The 19,322-nt window shown below is 41.7% G+C and overlaps 1 protein-coding gene across 1 annotated transcript in view; it reads right to left on the bottom strand.

Annotated features, from left to right (window-relative positions):
* Positions 1-15,518, bottom strand: part of LOC110525720 (transmembrane protein 132D) — a 57,412-nt gene extending 41,894 nt beyond the window's left edge. Inside the window, exons 1-2 of the mRNA XM_036979718.1 lie at positions 14,584-15,518; positions 8,415-9,300 (exon numbers count right to left, since the gene is read on the bottom strand). Of these exons, the coding sequence (XP_036835613.1) occupies positions 8,415-9,300; positions 14,584-14,656 (959 nt within the window). The 5' untranslated portion in view covers positions 14,657-15,518. The remainder of the gene's footprint in view (positions 1-8,414; positions 9,301-14,583) is intronic.
* Positions 15,519-19,322: the final 3,804 nt, after the last annotated feature.

The following is a 19,322-nucleotide window of genomic DNA, read 5'->3' as shown; positions in this document are numbered from 1 at the left end:
CTCTACCATATGGGAGTCTCTCAAAGCATACCTACGTGGCCAAATTATTTCTTATACAGCCAACCAAAACAGAGTTCGCTCCCAGCGACTTCGGGACCTGAGCGAGTCCATAGCCACATTGGATGAGAAGTATGCTACGGATCCTTCCTCTGATCTGCATAAAGAGCGCCAACTACTCCAATCTGAATTTGATGAGCTTTCTACCAGGCAAGCTGAACAGTTACTCTTGCGAGCTCGATACAAAGTCTATGAACAAGGCGACAAGGCCAGTAAACTCCTTGCACATCAGATCCGTAAATCTGAGGCCTCACGTCTAATCCCACAAATAAGGACCCCGTCTGGTGCCACCACAGTTATACATAAAGAGATCAATGATCAATTTAAACAATTTTACTCTGCGCTATACTCCTCTGAATCCCCTCAAGACCCTTCGCTGATTGACTCCTTCTTTAATGGCTTGAATATGCCTTCAATTGATACAGACTCCCATGACTGTCTAGAAGAAGAATTTACGCTTGAGGAGATTGCAACAGCAGTGTCCGCAATGAAAAGTGGTAAATCACCGGGTCTGGACGGTTTTCCAACCGAATTTTACAGGACGTTTTCTGGTCTGCTTTGCCCATTCTTGTCCCGACTATTTGCAGAGTGCCTCAATACTTCAAAGCTGCCGCCTAGTCTTTATCAGGCTTCAATTTCATTACTACTAAAGAAAAACAAAGACCCCCTGGAATGTGGATCCTATCGCCTCTTAAAAGTCTCGCTTTTAAACTGTGATTACAAAATCCTAGCTAAGCTTTTAGCCATCCGTATGGAAGGCTTGCTGCACCAAGTAATACACTCTGACCAGACTGGCTTTGTGAGAAATAGGCATTTATTTTTCAATATTAGGCGCCTTATGAATATACTGTACTCCACAGCGTCGGGGGACCCGGAGGTGGTGGTCTCACTTGATGCCGAAAAAGCGTTTGACCGCGTTGAGTGGGATTACCTAACAGCTGCCCTTTATAGATTTGGCTTTGGCCCCAAATTCATTGCGTGGATAAAGATTCTTTATTTTTCCCCCATGGCTTCGGTACGGACCAATAACTTGTCCTCTGACTATTTTCCCTTGCACCGTGGATCCAGACAGGGTTGCCCACTCTCCCCCTTGTTGTTTGCTTTGGCAATCGAGCCTCTCACCATTGCACTACGCTCTAATGATGCCTTTCAAGGCATAATCAGGGCGGGCTGGGAGCAGAAAGTCTCGCTATATGCTGACGACCTCCTTTTGTTTATCTCCAACCCCGATACCTCATTGCCACGTGCCCTATCTGTTCTTAAAAAGTTTGGATCAATCTCAGGGTACAAGCTGAATCTAGGCAAGAGTGAGCTCTTTCCGGTAAACAAGGCTGCTTTAAAGTGCTCTTTCACAAGTTCTCAGTTTAGGATTGTCCGGGATCAATTCACTTACTTGGGAGTAAAAGTGACAAGGAAATATTCAAATTTGTTTCAGGAAAACTTTGTTGCTCTAGCAGACAGATTGAAACAATCTTTTACTTTTTGGAATTCGCTACCCCTTTCTCTTATCGGAAGGATTAATGTCATTAAAATGAATGTGTTGCCCAAATTTTTATATTTATTTCAATGTTTACCCATTTTTATTCCAAAATCTTTTTTTATTTCACTGGATCAAACATTCATGCATTTTATTTGGAATGGCAAGGTACCACGGATTGGTAGAAAACATTTACAGAAGCCTAGGTCATTGGGGAGTTTAGCTTTACCAAATTTTCAGACATACTACTGGGCTGCAAATTTCAGAGCCGTTCTGTACTGGCTGCAGACTGATCCTACTGGCCCTAGACCACTCTGGGCCCAGATGGAGTCTGAATCGTGTAAACCTGCAGCACTTCCCTCTGTGCTGTGCTCGTCTCTCCCAGTGTCCCTAGGCAAAAGGTGTGCCAACCCAATTGTAAAGCAGTCTCTTAAAATTTGGAATCAGTTCCGTTTAGCCTTTAGCCTCAGAGGCTTTTCTCTATCAGGCCCAATCAATCAGAACATTTTATTTCCCCCATCTTTGAATGATGGGGCTTTTGGCATTTGGCACTCACTAGGCCTTTCCTCGCTAGCCCAATTATTCTTTGATGATACATTTGCCTCTTTTTCTCAGCTGCAGGAAAAGTTCAATCTCCCCCAATCCCACTTTTTCCGCTATCTCCAGACTAGAAACTTTGTCAGGGCTAACACACCTGGATTTCCCAATAGGCCTGCGAATACTGCTATAGAGAGCATCTTGGAGCTGAACAAGCTTCCTAGAGGCGCAATTTCAGATGTATATGCAATCATTCATGACCTACAGAACCCTTCTCTGGTGCCTTTAAAGACTCGATGGGAAAAGGATTTGGGGGAGGAACTTGGGGAAGACGCCTGGAAATCTGTGCTGCGCAGGGTACACTCGTCCTCTTTTAGCACTAGACACAGCCTCATTCAATTCAAGGTGGTTCATCGTATCCACTGGTCGGGGGCCAAACTTGGAAGAATATTCTCTGATTTTTATCCTACCTGTGTCAGATGTAAGGTGGAACCAGCCACACTGTTGCACATGTTTTGGGGCTGTCATAAACTGTCAGGTTTCTGGGAATTCATATTTAAATGTTTCTCTGATATATATGACACTGTTATAGATCCGTCTCCCCTTACAGCCCTTTTTGGAGTACTGCCCATGGGTACCCCCCTATCAAGAATCCAGTCGGACACTGTTGCTTAACTCTTTTAGCTAGACGGCTAATACTACAGAACTGGAAGATGGCAGCTCCCCCATCTTATAAATATTGGGTGAGGGATGTGTTGTGCTCTCTGAAACTAGAAAAAAATCAATTCAATTCACGTGGGAACCCCAAACTGTTTGATGAGGCTTGGGCTCCATTCCGGTCTTACTTTAAACAGTCCATCCTCTGATGGCATTCCAATTAATACTAAAATAAGTCTGTGACTTAAGGGTTGGAGGAGCTTCTCTCTGTGTTTTTGCTGGGGGGGGGGTATTAAGGTCCATGTGCTTATTGATTGTGGTCCGCAGATGCCTTGTTCATCTTGCCCAGGCAGAGACTGAAGTGTTAGCTTGTTTTTCCCAGTTATTTTTACATTTTGTTCACGCCTACATGAATAATATTTTTTTTTAAATTATTTTAAAGCATTGTAAACTTTTTTTTTGTCCAGTGGATGGTCGGTCTGTGGCCATGACTCTCTGTGAGTGGTTGCATTTCTCCACCCTTATCCCTTGACTGCTTACAGGAACAATGGTGAGGTGTTTGCTCTGTCCCTGTACTATAGATTGCCCTTTAACCTCTGTAGCCTTCTGCCTGGTGTGTTTAACTTGTCTAAAGTATGGTATCTTTAAAGCTATTTTTTTATTTGTATTTTTATTTGTATTTTTTTTTCTAGTTGAGTATATTATTTATATTGCTTTGTCTTGTCTGTGTGTGTGTATGTTCAAAACTTAATAAACAGAGTTAAAAAAAAAAAAAAAAAAAATATAGTAGCAGCAGAAAAAGTACTATCTCTAACGAAGACAACGTAAATCTCCACCTGTCTGTGTTGACAGCAACCCTTGATGAAGATAGCTACAGTTGAAGTCGGAAGTTTACATACACATAGATTGGAGACATTAAAACTCGTTTTTCAACCACTCCACAAATTTCTTGTTAACAAACTATAGTTTTGGCAAGTCAGTTAGGACATTTTCTTTGTGCATGACACAAGTAATTTTTCCAACAATTATTTAACTCATAATTCAATGCATCACAATTCCAGTGGGTCAGAAGTTTACATACACTAAGTTGTGTATGGATGTATTTCAAGACCTACAGTGCATTGCGAAAGTATTCGGCCCCCTTGAACTTTGCGACCTTTTGCCACATTTCAGGCTTCAAACATAAAGATATAAAACTGTATTTTTTTGTGAAGAATCAACAACAAGTGGGACACAATCATGAAGTGGAACGACATTTATTGGATATTTCAAACTTTTTTAACAAATCAAAAACTGAAAAATTGGGCGTGCAAAATTATTCAGCCCCTTTACTTTCAGTGCAGCAAACTCTCTCCAGGAGTTCAGTGAGGATCTCTGAATGATCCAATGTTGACCTAAATGACTAATGATGATAACTACAATCCACCTATGTGTAATCAAGTCTCCGTATAAATGCACCTGCACTGTGATAGTCTCAGAGGTCCGTTAAAAGCGCAGAGAGCATCATGAAGAACAAGGAACACACCAGGCAGGTCCGAGATACTGTTGTGAAGAAGTTTAAAGCCGGATTTGGATACAAAAAGATTTCCCAAGCTTTAAACATCCCAAGGAGCACTGTGCAAGCGATAATATTGAAATGGAAGGAGTATCAGACCACTGCAAATCTACCAAGACCTGGCCGTCCCTCTAAACTTTCAGCTCATACAAGGAGAAGACTGATCAGAGATGCAGCCAAGAGGCCCATGATAACTCTGGATGAACTGCAGAGATCTACAGCTGAGGTGGGAGACTCTGTCCATAGGACAACAATCAGTCGTATATTGCACAAATCTGGCCTTTATGGAAGAGTGGCAAGAAGAAAGCCATTTCTTAAAGATATCCATAAAAAGTGTCGTTTAAAGTTTGCCACAAACCACCTGGGAGACACACCAAACATGTGGAAGAAGGTGCTCTGGTCAGATGAAACCAAAATTGAACTTTTTGGCAACAATGCAAAACATTATGTTTGGCGTAAAAGCAACACAGCTCATCACCCTGAACACACCATCCCCACTGTCAAACATGGTGGTGGCAGCATCATGGTTTGGGCCTGCTTTTCTTCAGCAGAGACAGGGAAGATGGTTAAAATTGATGGGAAGATGGATGGAGCCAAATACAGGACCATTCTGGAAGAAAACCTGATGGAGTCTGCAAAAGACCTGAGACTGGGACGGAGATTTGTCTTCCAACAAGACAATGATCCAAAACATAAAGCAAAATCTACAATGGAATGGTTAAAAAATAAACATATCCAGGTGTTAGAATGGCCAAGTCAAAGTCCAGACCTGAATCCAATCGAGAATCTGTGGAAAGAACTGAAAACTGCTGTTCACAAATGCTCTCCATCCAACCTCACTGAGCTCGAGGTGTTTTGCAAGGAGGAATGGGAAAAAATGTCAGTCTCTCGATGTGCAAAACTGATACCCCAAGACATACCCCAAGCGACTTACAGCTGTAATCGCAGCAAAAGGTGGCGCTACAAAGTATTAACTTAAGGGGGCTGAATAATTTTGCACGCCCAATTTTTCAGTTTTTGATTTGTTAAAAAAGTTTGAAATATCCAATAAATGTCGTTCCACTTCATGATTGTGTCCCACTTGTTGTTGATTCTTCACAAAAAAATACAGTTTTATATCTTTATGTTTGAAGCCTGAAATGTGGCAAAAGGTCGCAAAGTTCAAGGGGGCCGAATACTTTCGCAAGGCACTGTACCTTCAAACTCAGTGCCTCTTCGCTTGAAATCATCGGAAAACCAAAAGAAATCAGCCAAGACCTAAGACAAAAATTGTAGACCTCCACAAGTCTGGTTCATCCTTGAGAGCATTTTCCAAATCCTTGAGAGCATTTTCCAAAACGAGTCCTATATTGACATAACCTGAAAGGCCGCTCAGCAAGGAAGAAGCCACTGCTCCAAAACCGTCCTAAAAAAGCCAGACTACGGTTTGCAACTGCACATGGGGACAAAAATTGTACTTTTTGGAGAAATGTCCTCTGGTCTGATGAAACAAAAATATAACTGTTTGGCCATAATGACCATCGTTATGTTTGGGGGGGGGAAAGGAGGACGGCTTGCAAGCCTAAGAATACCATCCCAACCGTGAAGCACGGGGGTGGCAGCATCATGTTGTGGGGGTGCTTTGCAGCAGGAGGGACTGGTGCACTTCACAAAATAGATGGCATCATGAGGTAGGGAAAATTATGTGGATATATTGAAGCAACATCTGAAGACATCAGTCAGGAAACTTGGTCGCAAATGGGTCTTCCAAATATACTTCCAAAGTTGTGGCAAAATGGCTTAAGGACAACAAAGTCAAGGTATTGGAGTGGCCATCACAAAGCCCTGACCTCAATCCTATAGAACATTTGTGGGCAGAACTGAAAAAGCGTGTGTGAGCAAGGAAGCCTACAAACCTGACACAGTTACACCAGCTATGTCAGGAGGAATGGGCCAAAATTCACCCAACTTATTATGGGAAGCTTGTGGAAGGCTACCTGAAACTTTTGACCCAAGTAAACAATTTAAAGGCAATGATACTAAATACTAATTGAGAGTAGGTAAACTTCTGACCCACTGGGAATGTGATGAAAGAAATAAAAGCTGAAATAAATTATTCTCTCTACTATTATTCTGACATTTCACATTCTTAAAATAAAGTGGTGATCTTACTGACCTAAGACAGGGAGTTCTTAATAGGATTAAATGTCAGGAATTGTGAAATACTGAGTTAAAATGTATTTAGCTAAGGTGTATGTAAACTTCTGACTTCAACTGTATGTGTTTATCAGTGAAAATACATTGGTCTAGGCGGGGGTTTGGCTGTGAACAAGGATGATGTGGAGATATTGAGGGCTGTGTGGAGACAATTTATACTGCACACACTATAGACAAGTCTATGAAAATGCTGTCAGACACACCTCAATCTAAATATGATAAACCAGGGAACTAGAGAGAGACCACACCATCCTTATTACCTCTGCCCTGAGAGTCCTTGAAACAATAAGTTTCAATGCCTAGTGTAAAGAATCAATAGGGTCAGGCAGTTGTGTGAACATAGCCACGGGAAGTAGGGGTGCTGTGGGTGCTGCAGCACCACCTGAAAAAATCTAAAACAAATATTTGTATATTCCCACCAAATTAGTGCACTAGTCCTTTATTACTCCTGTATGAGCGGAGAAAAATATTAGTCAGACAAAAAGTCTCAGCAGTATGGATATAAACCCTACATGCATGGCTGTCACACTATGATGTTGAAGTTATGTAGTGTGCAGGTGCTCTGTCCTCGAGTAGAACCGGGACATTTAACATAATGAACGAGCACTGCCTTGAAATGATGAAATTGGGCTTTGCCTGTAATCCCCACTATACACATATGCAGTCATTATAATAAGACGCACAGCACACTGTACGCAATCCTTTGACATCAGTCAGATATTGAGCCACTAGAAAGCCACATCTGAGCACACTTTATCTCCATCACAGTGACACAGAGACGCTTGATGACTGCATGGGAAGTTGAAATACAGTGGCAAGAAAAAGTATGTGAACCCTTTGGAAATACCTGGATTTCTGCATAAATTGATCATAAAACTTGATCTGATCTTCATCTAGGTCACAACAATTGACAAACACAGTCTGCTTAAACTAATAACACAAAAACAATTATACGTTTTCATGAGATGTTAGCATGTTCCAGAGATTTCTGTGAGTCTTTGGCTGAACGGCCAATCCCAGGGAGAGTAGCAACAGTGCTGAACTTTCTCCATTTATACACATTTTGTCTTACCATGGACTGATGAACATCAAGGCTTTTGGAGATGGTTCACATCAAGCAATGGTTCTTGTGAATAGCAAACTCAAATTTAGTGAGTGCTTTTTATAGGGCAAGGCAGCTCTAACCAACATCTCCAATCTCGCCTCATTGATTGGACTCCAGGTTAGCTGACTCCTGACTCCAATTAGCTTTTTGAGAAGTCCTTAGCCTAGGGGTTCACATACTTTACCAACCTACACTGTGAATGTTTAAATGATGTATTCAATATAGACAAGAAAAATACAATCATTTCTGTGTTATTAGTTTAAGCACACTGTGTTTGTCTATTGTTGTGACTTAGATGAAGATCAGATCAAATTTGATGACCAATTTATGCAGAAATCCAGGTAATTTTAAAGGGTTTACATACTTTTTCTTGCCACTGTAGCTCTGAATATCATTACTCTCAACTATTTTTCAATTTAACTTCAATAATCTGCCTCAATTCCCTGTAAGAATGCTAAAATCTATCATATTTTCAGATAAATATTTTAATCCACTTCAAATCTCATTGGATATTTCTAACGTACAGGGTTTGGGCATGTGTGGCTAAATCGACGAGATAAGTAAGGCTACTGTGCAATACATTGGCAGTACTTCAGCAAATAGGGTTAACTGTTATTAACCAATTATAACCACAGTGTGCTGCAGAACAATTATTGGTCTGATAGGCACTTCACCATAGTTTTTCCTTTATTTAATGGGTAAATAGTTGCATTTGCATTTGGAATTCTGAATATTCAAGATAACTAATTGTTTTATAATAATTGACTTGACATAATAAAAAGTCAAGTTTAGTATGAGTGAAAACATCAAACATGACATCTGAAACTCACCGCATAGTGAAGTTTTCCAGGAAGGAGGAGCTGGCCATGAGGATGTAGAAAGTGGCGATATCTGTCTTCTTCAGGGGTTTGGAGGAAGTCTGGATGACAACAGCCTTTCCCAGCTTGAGTTGAGACAGAGATGGAGCTCCCTTTGGCACCTGAAGGAGGCGCACACTGCTGATCCTCTGCATGGGAGTCACAGGGATGTACTCAGCCTGCTGCTGCTCTGAGCTGCCCCAGCGATCCCAATCGCCCTCCCTGCACTTCCCATATGCACTGGGCCGGGCCTGGTAGTACAGCTCTACTGTGTTTACCTCTGTTGGGTCCAACCTCCCCGGGCTAGAGCTCTCTGCTGCGGGACTGAACCAGCCGGCTACAGGCTCCAGCTCAGCCATGCATGTGCCCCTCAGACCTCCAAGGGCACAGGAGCCCCTCACCTCCTGAGTCTGCCAGAAGGCAAACACCGTAACACAGGGCAACTCATCCTTTAGCCCATCTGCTCCCCTGTCCCAGTCCCTCCCAGCCACATAGAACAACACCCGCACCTTGGGCATGGATGAGTAGACCCGGGGGGTCAGCACAAAGGACTGGACCTTCCAGTTGTAGGTGAATACCCCCGGGGCCCGGAACAGCTGCACAGACTGTACCAGGTCTAGAGGGACAGGCTGCTCTGTGGACAGGGGCCCATAGCTGGCGTTGACAGCAGGAGGCCGGCTGGCTCTCAGGATGACAAATGGCTGTGTCTGTGTCTGCATGCTGGAGTTCCTCATGATGTCCTGACCGGCCTCCTTCAAAAAGAAGTAATCTGCGTCTTTCACCTGGTAGTTCACTGGAAGGAACACAGGGAATGGCAGAGAGCTCTTAGTGTTGTCTGACATCTCCCGGCTGTCCAACTCTGTGGGAAAGCAAGAGACAAAACATTACCCGTAGGTTAACAGACAGTGTTGCTTTGATGACATGTAGAGGAAATTCATGTTCATCATTTTGGATGGACTACTGAGTCACTAGAGACCCTTAACCTCTGCTAATAGCCTACAGCCTGGCATTAACAAACCTTCCGGCTACTGGTCAGTTTCTCTCCACTCTGGGCTACCAACCACAATCAGGGTCAGGAGTTTCATAACAGGATCCATTGTTTCATGGTTATATGAAGTGGACAGGAATAATAGCTGGCCTCAATCATTAAGTACAAAATCATAATAATTACCTGAGTACAAAGATATCCCAATAAAATATTAGTTTAACGGGAATTGCCAAAAAGAAACCATCCAGAGATTTCCAGGAACTAGACTTGAGTCAAGCTGATCAACTAGATGGGACATCATCATTAAAGTGACCATTTACTTAATCTTCAAATTCCCATAGTATACAAGAGGGTCTTTATATTAGAAATCATAGCAGAAGCAGCTAAGAGTATTACTGCGTGTGATGCAGTGACAAAGGAGCACTGGTGGGACAGCAGCAGAACAGACTACATTCCCTTGATATCATCCATCATCCAAATCAAGTCAATCCCATACCCAAATGAGAGTGATTTCTAGTGAAAATGACCAAAGTGCGGGACGGACTACCTGTCATGAACACTTGGTGTCATGGTTCCACCTGTTACCAGAGGGAGGCAGAGACCATCCTAGAGACAATTATGACACTCAGGTGTGTTCTATTACTCATGATTTCCCTGTTAAAAGAGGTGTGTTTTCTGTTGTGCTTTGCAGAAGTGACTTAACTTTCATCCTCCCTCTTCTTTCAGATCAAAACTTTTATGTAAAACCAAATGGCAAAGTAGCAAGCAATAATATCTGCATGATCTGATGACATGCATGAAAACACAAATGATTTATTGGCAGATTTCACTGTATCAGAGATGAATTAAATGGGATTACTCCCTGTAAATGATGTAATTCCAGCTATATTGACTTGTATGCCTTAAAACAACTTGACCTACCTAGGTGGTGGCTGATCTGGTCCTACACAGGGCAGCATGTTCATGGTGTGTGTGTTTGGAGTAGGGTGAGGATGTCAAGGGGGACAACAGCATTAGAGCCCTCTGATCCGGCATAAAAGCATGAGGGGTATGACACAACTGTCTCTCTGGAAGTGAACTGAGCCGCAGGTCCACAGGCCAGCATCCACTCTCATTTGCCCCCATTTTGATAGATTACACATTATGGCTGCTGACCTGAGGCTGCACTGTCAATGGGAGGCTAATTGGCCTACTTGGTGGGAGAGAGAGAGAGAGCAGCCTGGTATGTGCTCATTAACTGAGATGATCTCATACTCAATGGCACTCAACAGCACTCTGGCTTTGCTAATAAACTGTCTGTTAGAAAAAGTGTGAAACAGTCTATTCTCCACTTAAGTGTAGACCTATAACTTGATTTTGACACAAAATACAATCAGTTGCTTGTTCATGACAAATTGCCACATTCTATTCTGCCCAGAGGACAGAGACTCTGAGCCCTGTAATGTAACAGAATTTGATTAATCATGAACTATGAACTAATACACAATGCATGTATCTTATGTGCCAGTGATGAGTTTGTAGCTATAATCAAAAATGTCCCTCTTTACTACTGTTGATCTTATAACTGTCATAAACGTGTCCTTACCACAGAGTTTAGAGAGATTCCCCCCCAAAATGTCCATAATATTCCTTTCCTATAATGTTATCTGCATGTGTAGTGACACACCTTTCTGTTCCATTGGTCAAATTATGACAAAATATGTCAGAGAGAATGACATGTCTGTCACTGGATTGTTGTGGTTATTTTTCCTGAGGAGGAGGAGGAGGGCTTGGAGCTTTTTGTAAAGTAAGTCTAACTAAGTCTTGTCCCTCACGGTTTGTGGCGTGTGACAGGTCTCTACATCATCCCTCCTTCGACCTGCTTTTATCACCAAGCAGACACCTGTGCAGTGGTTGGAGAGCTTTACACAGTCAGGGAAACAGTTTGTGTGTCACAACGGAGCCAAGTCTACAGAGTGACCCCCAAAGAGAAACACAAATGGATGTTTTTATTTTTCTCACACGGACATGTACAGTATCTCAATCATCTTCCTGGACAGGGACAGGGGCTGTCTCCCCCTTAGCTCCACCAGTGACCATTGACAGATGTGCTGTTTAATACCAGAGCTGGCAGTATTTCCCACCACTGTGAATAAACACTCACTGGGCCTTTTCTGCTTTGGCATCTCTGCAGGAGGGAGATGTGCTGCAACTGTGGCAACACATATCACAGGCTGTTATATCTTTCTCAAGCTGGGTTTGACTGGTCATCTGTGCTCCCCAATGTATTTAAGAACACTTGAGTTAGCTCTGAAATCTAAGAGGGGTGGTACAATTGTGCTCAATGCAAATAATGCACTAGTGAGTATATACTGTATGTTAACAGTCTCATTTGCTGAGACAATAATCACTGATTGTCCACTGTGTAGGGAAGCTACAGTATATGTTTGCGTATGTACTGTATTTCCTCTCTCGCCATGATAAACGCTTTGCATCCAGCTGATAAAGAAGGAGCCAAATTCCTCCACCAGCTGTTTCAGCACATAGCTGCTCCAATCACCCAACTTGGAGACTGACATCTTTGACTTTTCTATTTCCCTGTCCAGAAGAACAATATCTATTCTGGTCTGCAGAAATGCACTTGTCTCCAATGACATTGTTGTTTTCTCTTGGATCATTCTATATCATTTCAATCACGTTTTGACTACACCCCTTTTTTATTTGAAGGAAACCTTCCATACTTGGTAGAAGTGATCGGAAAATGTTACTTTTTGGACCTGAATGCCAAAACATTTAGGAGATAAAAATTGCTCAAAGTTGACCCACTTTGCATTCCCCACGCTACTATGAGACATCCAATGCACAACCGAATCCATATGCCCAGCGCAACACAATATGCTGTTAATCAAATCTATATTGCAAATTCTACAGTTGATTCCAAATGAAAACATCTGTGTATAGGTTACATTTGTACAATAGGATAGTCTATATTTCTTGAGAATATGAAACTGCAATTGCATTAAGCAATTTAAATATAGTATATTTGATATGAAACAAGGAGGGAGAGGGAGATAGATTTTCAGATCTGATTAAACAAGACTGAGGCGACCTTTAAACATAATCTTCAGGTCCCTTTTCTCAGAATAAGTCACTACTTGTGGGCCTGTTAGAAACAGCAAATAATCAAGGCATTAGAACACAAGGAACAGGGAGAAGGACAGGACTACATTAGGCCCTATGTTCTAAAGTTGGGGGTAACAACAGGGTTACAGTACCAATAGGATCACTGGATACAGTCAAACAATTAAGGCAGCTAGAAAAGTGAGGAGACTGAGGCAAAAGCTAATTCATGACATGGTTATACATGTATGTAGGTCGGCTTGGCATTGTTCCCAGTAGTGGTAAAGCTGCCAGCTGACCAATGTCTGGATAGCACAGGATTGCTCACTTAAGAGTATAAGCTCTGTACTTACTGTAGGCTACTGTGCAATTACAGTAGGCTATTTGTTGTTACTAGGAAACAAAAGATTACCCATGCTGTCATTCGATGCTATTTTTAGCAGCATTATATTGAGACCAACAAGTATACATGTCAATGTCTCTTTTAATACAGAATTATCTATCACGCTCTGACAAGCTACTCAACTTGAGTTTGTCTTGATAGAACCCACGGATTTAAGATGACCACAAACCAAACAAACCTGGCCTATGCTGCGTGGTGTTTTGAAAGAACAGTAACAGTTCAACTCCATGCATTCTAATGTGCTATAATGAATGTTTATATCCGTGAAGAACAGCCTGTGCGTGATCCGACTTCAAATGGCATGACAGAGACATGACACAGATGTCTCACTTATTCCACTTGAAGTGTTGAATAGAGTCTGTCATTTTAGGTCAAGACGTTGTTTACTTCCATATTGGATGTGTCCTCTCCCCAGAGGAAAAGTCAGGCATGACCTAAGTATTTTACGGAGAAAGCTCTCCTAATAGCAATGGTTTACTTGTTGAAAAGACCCTATGTCCCTGCAACCGCTACATAAAGATAGAAACTTGATAGAGCACTGATCATATGTGTACAGAAAGGGAGAGGAGGAGGGGAGGGAGATGCTTAGGCCTGTGTGGGGATTGGTAGGGATTGCTATATCCAATGAGACTCTTAAAGCTGGTTTTATCAGGATTTCTCCCTTTTTGTCCTCTTCATCCAGTCTGTTTATTATAATTCAGGAAGGCCACATCGTCTGGAAATAGCTGTCTTTGAGGCAGTTAAAAGCTTTTCAGCAAATGCCTTTGTGATGTGGAATATTTATAGTCCACAGGGTCCTGTCCATTTCATCACTGAGGTGAATGAGTACAGTAATGTGTTCTGGACTTCTGCTAATATGCACCGAAACTCCTTTTATGCTCTGCTGCACACTGAGACTAAACTAAGGAAATACAAATGTATGTCCATTTCATAAGTGGAACTTAATGACAGTGCCAAATGTCCCATAAAGTACTGGTACACAGTACATCATCAAAAACATTCTCATCCTTATAAGGTTTGCGAATCGAAATGCAAGTTACATCAGCACTAACCCTCAATGACATAAACTCTAACTAAAAATCAAGCCTTAATAAGATTTGATTAGTCTTAACATGCACTTTGGAGTAATTAGACTAAGGTGGACCTCCTTGGCCTACTGTACCTGTATACCAGTATTCTCACAAATCTGAGTGGCACCTAAACTGGACTAGGCACACTCATTTCAAGCCATTGTCTTATTCACTGGACAAATGGGACTTTTTGTGTCATATAGGGGCAGTTGACCACAACAACAAGTTACCATGGTGAAATTGCAGTCTGTAACTATGTTGCAAAGCCAATTGACTGATGGCAGTGTGCGTATTGTATTCATAAAAGTACGGCATAACATTTCAGAGGAAACTATAAAAGTTAAATACATTTTCAACCACAAGGGTATACTGTCTATCTCATATCAGCTCCTTGATCATATAATAAACTCGTTTGTTACACATTGTCTAATGGAATACAAATAATCCTAAATACTTATGTATACTATTTCAACATCATAAAGAGTCTGCAATTAAATATGTACCAAACAAAAACATACAAATAGAATATAATATACAGATAGTCACTCAGGCTGATTGTAACCCTTTTTGTATGGTACATACCTTGCGTGACAATTGTGACAATCGTCGCTAGGAATATCTGTAAAATCCTCCAGATATGAGAGTAAACACTCATTTTGGCATCCAACTGTCACTTTATTGCATGTAAATTCCCAGGCTCGGAGTTTCAACAAAGTGAATAGGGGTATACTTCATTCATTTCTACCCAGGAAGAGAACTTGCCTAGTGTAGCCTACAAAATCACACCTGTAAGAAGAATACAGCCGTGTATCACTCCGTGTGTCACATAAACTATGCATTGAGCTATCAGATACGGTCTCAATGTTGGAAAAGTTCTGCGTAACGAGTTTGGAGACGTCCTGTCCAAGTCCTTGATCAGATTGCGATCAACCTAGTTTCTTCTTTGTTTTCCTTTTTAACTTTATCCCTTATGCCGCCATATTGAATGCGATTATTTGATAGAGAAACTCCATCGGATTCATTTTGAAGTCCTTGCATCCGCTCCCAGACTCAGACGTCTACCCAACTTTGACCATCGTCGGGACGCCGCTGCAATGTACAGTGAGATTCACAGATCATCGACTCCCTTGTGCACAATCCTTGGGGCACTAAAGGCATCGTGTCATCCGGTCAGAGCACGTCCTATGCGGTGGCGACAGAATTTAACAGCATCTGTAAATTAAAAACAAAACCATGATAATTTGGGATTCCACATCCATGATGAGGAGATAGATGGACTGCGGATCATTTACACAAATAGCCTGACTACTGTACATGCTGCTAATTACACTGACCAGTCGACTATAGCCTGTTAGACCAGAACATGAATTACTTATTTGGGGTTTTGACAATATCCCATTGTAGGTTTTAGAGTAGAGGGTGCTCTTTAAAAATTAAACTTTTCTCCAATTATTTGTTCAATTATTTTAGGGGGAGATGTTCCTTCCTGTCCAGTTTTGAATCTGGGTGGGATATAACATGACATATTGCCATAACTTTCATCAATTTTTATAAGTGGGGCAATACGAATGTGATGGACATGGTGGACATGATGCTCTCCATCTCTGATTGGCTCATCTGTAAATGCATGAGGTAAATGAGGCTAAACCTTGCTGTTGTGAACGCCTACTGTTAATGCTATAGTGGTGGAATTCTAGTGCCCCCTGTTGGCTATAGATGAGGAATTATAAGAGTAGTCCACTGTATGTTGGTGGATTTGGAGTATTTCACATGACTATATTCCTTACAGTCAGTTACATCAGCAATTATCAGTGTGTGGAGCTCATTGTCTAAAGGGTTGTCATGTCATTAGAATACAGAGAACTCTAGAGTTTGACAAAGTTGTCAAGAGTAAGACAGGTCTATGCCATACTGCATGGAAGTTAAATATTTGTGTCAACCACAGTAATGTTGATATTCTCCTAAAGCTTTGGCAACAGTTTTAGACTGTGGGTTAACCCAACAAACATTGTGCTCGGGGTGTGCAGATATTGGATTAGGATATGTAACAAAGTGAACAAAGCTTCAAAAGCCATCCTTTACCTCTCATGTTGTGTTTTTTCTTCCCTACGCTGGCAAGATCTTGCAGCAAGAGGTACTGAAGTTTTCAACACTGCTGTAACTGCTGTCGCTTGCAGCTGCACTCCCCTGTATTGGAGCACCCTGTGAGCAGTGAGGGGCTTGTTCAAGTCAAGCATCCTAAGCAGAAGCCAGGGAACACACACACACACTTCATATTTATTCAGGAATTGGGTTGGGGTTGAGGTGCTCCACTATGGCAATAGCTAACAGACTCTCTATGGCCACGCTTAAATAATTGTGTACCAGACTTCATGGATAGAGAGTCAGGGGGAAGATGCCACAAGCAACATTGAGCTACACCTCCCCCCTCGCTGCAGCTCTGTCATAAACTGTGTGGTGTTGGTATGATGGTACAGTACCTGGGCTCTGCTGCTGTAGTGCTGTGTTGCCATAGGGTCATTTAGATCCTCTATTTACCTACTCAAGCTGCACCATGGAGTACAAGCTAACTACAAGGTGTACAAGCACATCACAACAAGGTGAGTCCAAAAATGTCTTGTATGTTACTGCATAAATGATGTAATATGCCACAGAGATATGTATACTGTAGCTAAGAAAGTAAAATTAAGTGTATGTTGTGTAGTAAGCTGTTAGTAGCCCATGTGCCTCACCCTGTTAATTTAGTCTATTTTCCTGTTCTGACTTGATGGTGCACATGTAGCCTATAACCGGTTTTAGAGAAATATAATCATTGAATATTATAAGAGCTTTCACCGTCTGCTTACATGCCCCCTTTATGTATCCTACAGTTCTGACTTGGTGTACAGAGAGAACGCTGTAAGAATGGCCCATGTTCTGAATTCTCTCGCTGTACATTTCAAAAGTGCTGAACAAATAGTTATATTGACTACGTCCGTCCTAGCTCATGTCACGTCTGCTGTTGGGACTCTGCTGTTGGGACAGCTTTATGTAGGCCCAAACAGTTTGTGGGCACCATTTGTCACCGTTATAGTACAATTAATGTATTTTTTATTGTTTTGTTGTAGCTTTGCTGGCATGCATCCCCCAATGTTTGTTTTTGTTTGCCCCACCAAGATTTACATGCTAAAATTGCCACTGATGGGTTCACAACTTAATTGAGATGTGTGCTGGTAATTGTACTCATGTCTATGAGCTGAATAATTCTAAATTGAATTTCATGCATTATGAATGGTAATTTATCATTGTATGATATGGCTGTTTCTCATTAGCCAATGCATTGTGGGTATTCCTATTTAAACCATGTCATATCTTTGTTTGTGTGAGAGAGAGAAAGTCAGGGTAAGGTTGGCATGCTGCCGGGTGTTCAGGCATTATTGTAGCCTGGGTTTTCTTTTGATAGAGCTCAATTTATTTGATTAAGTTCAGTTTGGCCTTAAGTTTTTTTGTCCTGTTTATTGCATTGAAAATACCTGTACAGTTTCGTGGCCATTCAAATGAAAGACTCACTCTGGGCAAGAAAAAACACGTCTACTTCGTGAGCCTACTCCTTGTTAAAATCCTACCGCATGGTCAACCTCACATCCTTGCATAAGAAAAAAGCGACACTGGAGAAAAAAACTTTGCGAAAACAGCAGTGCCTCAGGAAATACAACTTAGTTGGGTTCTATTGTCATTGATGGATGTCAAAGCTATAGCAGCAGAGCTCTGCCAGAGTGGGAACAGAATAGTGTCCATAAGCTGCTGATAGATGTGGATGCCAAGGGAAACAATGTGTTTTCAATGTACAGTATATCATTATTCTATTTGACAGATGGAGGTAGCTGATGTTTGGGAGTGCCTTCCCACGCACCTTGTTCAAGTGTTGAAACTCATTTCCGTGTCAATGTCAGAGACTAGACACATTAACTATCATTGTCACTGACTACAGAGAGGGGTGTCTACCTTGGCTGTATTGTTTTGGGCAAACTCATATATCAAAAATACTGAGTGGATCCATCAATACAGAATATGAAGACGATTATGAGTCTTGTATATTTATTTGAGCATGTTGTTTTCTTTTACATACCCTTTACTCTTGCAGTAGGGGGTTTCTTATAGCTATGTGATTGTGAACTAACCCAAACTGGGCCATAAGAAGACAGTCCCCATCCTCTAGTCTAGTTGTACACACCCTGAGAGCTGAGGAGAGAGCTTGTTCAACTTCTTAATCTGTACTGTGTTTGTGATGGGTGACTCCTTCTCCCCCTGCTGTCCTGCCCATGTAATCTGATGTTGATTCATTTTAAGCCGCAGTGTACCGGAGGTTTGGAGTTGGGACTACATGATGATGGAAACTGTCATCTCTCCCATCGATGGAAGCTGCCAATGTGGCGCCCGGCAGGGCTGCTAATCCCTGGGGTAATCCTGGACTACAGAGAAATCATCCACACCGAGGCAAAGAGGACAAGGCTACACACAGCTGATAGTCTGCCAGAGAAAGCCTCTTTCTCTCACACTCGACACTTATTGAATCTATCCAAGAAGATGTGTTCAATGCAAACAGCTCATTCGGAAAGTATTCAGACCGCTTGACTTTTTCCACGTTTTGTTATTTATTTTTATTTTACCTTTATTTAACCAGGTAGGCAAGTTGAGAACAAGTTCTCATTTACAATTGCGACCTGGCCAAGATAAAGCAAAGCAGTTTGACAGATACAACAACACAGAGTTACACATGGAGTAAAACAAACATACAGTCAATAATAAAGTATAAACAAGTCTATATACAATGTGAGCAAATGAGGTGAGAAGGGAGGTAAAGGCAAAAAAGGCCTTGGTGGCAAGGTAAATACAATATAGCAAGTAAAACACTGGAATGGTAGTTTTGCAATGGAAGAATGTGCAAAGTAGAAATAAAAAAATAATGGGGTGCAAAGGAGCAAAATAAATAAATAAATTAAATACAGTTGGGAAAGAGGTAGTTGATAGGGCTAAATTATAGGTGGGCTATGTACAGGTGCAGTAATCTGTGAGCTGCTCTGACAGTTGGTGCTTAAAGCTAGTGAGGGGGATAAGTGTTTCCAGTTTCAGAGATTTTTGTAGTTCGTTCCAGTCATTGGCAGCAGAGAACTGGAAAGAGAGACGGCCAAAGAAAGAATTGGTTTTGGGGGTGACTAGAGAGATATACCTGCTGGAGCGTGTGCTACAGGTGGGAGATGCTATGGTGACCAGCGAGCTGAGATAAGGGGGGACTTTACCTAGCAGGGTCTTGTAGATGACATGGAGCCAGTGGGTTTGGC

The sequence above is a fragment of the Oncorhynchus mykiss genome, chromosome 6, assembly GCF_013265735.2.
Source record: "Oncorhynchus mykiss isolate Arlee chromosome 6, USDA_OmykA_1.1, whole genome shotgun sequence".
NCBI lineage: Eukaryota > Metazoa > Chordata > Actinopteri > Salmoniformes > Salmonidae > Oncorhynchus > Oncorhynchus mykiss.
Note: the sequence above shows the minus strand (reverse complement) of the source record. Positions and strands in the feature narration are given on the sequence as shown.